At 37.0% G+C, this 2,983-nt stretch overlaps 1 protein-coding gene across 1 annotated transcript; it reads right to left on the reverse strand.

Moving 5' to 3' along the window:
- Window positions 1-360: 360 nt before the first annotated feature.
- Window positions 361-2,582, reverse strand: LOC131035264 (cytochrome P450 750A1). Its single transcript, XM_057966933.2, has 2 exons — window positions 1,326-2,582; window positions 361-1,142 (listed from the first exon to the last, which is right to left on the reverse strand). The coding sequence occupies exons 1-2, from the start codon at window positions 2,199-2,201 to the stop codon at window positions 504-506; spliced, it is 1,515 nt and encodes a 504-aa protein (XP_057822916.2). The 5' UTR covers window positions 2,202-2,582; the 3' UTR covers window positions 361-503.
- Between the last annotated feature and the right edge of the window lie 401 nt (window positions 2,583-2,983).

Below are 2,983 nucleotides of genomic sequence, written 5' to 3' on the forward strand. Positions count from 1 at the left end.
TTATATATTTTCAAATAAATTTGAAAAATACAAATATTAGAAAACTTTATTAATCTATTTTACTTATCTCCTCTCATTAATTTATGCTTTCATTTTACAAAATTGATAAATACATTTATATTCTTACATACCTTTAAAATATTTGTAGATTATATTAATAATTGATGGTGAAACATCACCTACTCTTTATAGGTAAGACAAGCTTGAAAGTTGAATGTTATCATTTCGTATAACGACAACGAATGACGTGCTTCATATTTGTGAAAACTAGTGTACACTTAATTTATTTTTTTAATTATTCACTAATCATACAAAAACATAGATATACAAAAATCTTTTGATACAAAATAAGACGAAACATTCATTAAATAAAGATTCTAAATATAAATTAACCTTGAAAATACAATAATATTCAATATCCCAATTAGGTCACTTATTACATATGGTAAACCTAGAATAAACCCAAATAGACATGATTGCTATCACCCCGATAGTTTTAACTTTTAACCAGTTGGAAACAGCTGAGTGCCTGCCTGCATTCTCAGAGAAGGAATGGCAAAAAGGCTCTCTTTCCTATTAAGGGATGTTCCAAAGGCTTCAGTCATGTCCAATTTAGCAGGATCTCCTTCACTTCTCCAGTCAAAGCAATGCATGAGTTGAGCCAATGCAAGCTCCATACTACCTAAAGCAATTGCAGCCCCTGGGCATCCCCTTCTTCCAGATCCAAATGGAAGCATCTCAGAATCGCGCCCTTTTATATCAATATCTTTAACAATAAATCTCTCAGGCTTGAATGTTAAAGGATCTTTCCATATAGCTGGGTCTCTTCCAATTGCCCAGACATTAACCACAAGCCTTGTTTTCTTGGGTATGACAAACCTCTGAGCCCCCACAATGCAAGTTTCTGTAGATTCACGAGGCAGCAACAATGGCCCTGGAGGATATAATCTCAAGGACTCTTTAGTCACACACTGCAGGTATTCCATGCCACCAAGATCAGATTCTCTTACAGGGCGGTCCTTCCCTACCACAGACTCAATTTCTTGCTGCAGCTTCTTCGCAATGTGAGAGTTTCTCACCATCTCACTCATACTCCATTCTAAAGAAGTAGCTGTTGTCTCTATTCCTGCGATGAACAGAACCTGCACACGCAAAATTTTCCATTAAATCAACATACTCTGGCCATAAATAATTATTATTGTGGTCAATACATCAGATCTGAGACCTAAACCGCAGGTATTTTGACCAGAACGCGCCTATTCTTTAAAGCTATTCCTTTAATATTAGGGTTTAAAAACAAAAGCAGAATGGGCAGAGGAGCGCACAAAAATAATGGATTTAATATCATTGATAGTCATGTCACCGCTCTCAGCCATTTCTAGAAGCACATCAAGAATGTCTTTCACAGCTACAGTCTGCGATTGCCTCAAATTGACATGTTCATCTATTATTTTTTGCATAACTCCGTCAAAAAATGCGTGAGCATTTTTCATCCTTTTCTTGATACCCTGCAAGTCCATCCAGTCTATGTAAGGAATAAAGTCTCCAATATTAATTGCCGCAATTGTACCAGTAACCTCATGTACCATAGCTATGAATTCTTTCTCTCTGCCGACCAAATCTTCATCAGAAAATTTAGTACCAGCCAAAATTCGCCAAATAATAGCAGAAGTTAGCGATGTTACAGCCTTGCTAACATTTACAGCAACGGCCCCGTGCCTACTGTTTTCCCAAATAGAACTCATCGCTGCAGAAACCTCTTCCTCTCTAACAAATCTAAAGGATTCCAATCTTTTCGCACCGAGCAGTTCTGTGACACATATTCTTCTAACCAACCTCCAGTATGCTCCATAAGGAGCCAGAGGCAGGCTCTTGTAATTATAAGCCAAGTACTTTCCCGCTGCGGATGGAGATCTGCTAGCAAAAGCCAAATCGTAATTTTTGAGGAACTCTTTGGCCATTTCAGGGGAAGACACAACAATTGCAGGAAAATAGCCGAGCTGTAAAGACATGATGGGGCCATATTTTTTGGCAAGCTCTTCAAGGGAACGATGGGGAAGCTTTCCCAACTGGTGGAGATTTCCTATGAGGGGCCATGCAAATGGCCCTGGGGGCAACCTTGATGAACAATTCTGTCTTCTATATATGCAGAAAAGACGCAAGAAGAAGAGCAGAATGGCGAATGGTGTTATGGATGCCATTATGTCTTCACCTTCACCTGTTAGTCCTGAACTCGGCACATTGGAATTGCTGTTGAGTAGGTATTGGAGACGACGTTTTGTCTTGTGGTAAAAAATCGTACAAGTGCAGCGCCTGATGGTCTTAGGGTTTGAATTACATATGAATTGACGACAATCTTCCAGTAAACTGCAAATTTATGTCTTCTTTCGGGGTAAAAAAACAGAATCAAGAGTGATTGGCTTTACTTAGAAATTAAGTACGCCAGACATTGTACATTTGACAAAGTGACAGCTTCAAATGCAACAAAGACGACCATTGAAATGATCTGAGCCATTAACGTTAAAATCAGAAACTGTGGCTTTTGAGGAGCTCAAAGACTAGGCCTCGTACTAACGTACTGCTCATTTGCAGGCATTCAATTTCTCACCTTTTGTTTGTCCATTTGGGAGGCGGACAACCATGTGCTTTGTACACCTCTGGAACAAAGTAAATCGGCATTTATTTATATTAATTGTGATGGGTTTAGGCCTGGAATTTGACAGGTTAGATGGCCGTTTTTGCACTTTTAGATCGTATATTACAACTAATAAAATTAGTGGACCGACAGGGTATTTTTTCCAACAAACCGTGACACTTAAAATTATTAATTAGCCGTAAAAATTTAGTTTCTAATTTTATATTATTTTTATATGAATTTTTAGTATGTTTTTTCTTATATAAATTTAAAAACTTTGTCAATTTATTTTTTAATATTTTTTATAAATTGTTTTAAATATCAATATAGAAACTTCTAACAATTGAA

Source organism: Cryptomeria japonica, chromosome 2 (assembly GCF_030272615.1).
Source record: "Cryptomeria japonica chromosome 2, Sugi_1.0, whole genome shotgun sequence".
Lineage (NCBI taxonomy): Eukaryota > Viridiplantae > Streptophyta > Pinopsida > Cupressales > Cupressaceae > Cryptomeria > Cryptomeria japonica.

Excerpts from the sequence above, each read along its gene's own strand:
- LOC131035264 (XM_057966933.2), bottom strand. The coding sequence starts at position 2,201 with ATGGCATCCATAACACCATTCGCCATTCTGCTCTTCTTCTTGCGTCTT. Across the intron at positions 1,143-1,325 it reads ATATTAAATCCATTATTTTT|GTTCTGTTCATCGCAGGAAT; the intron begins GTGCGCTCCTCT and ends TTGCGTGTGCAG.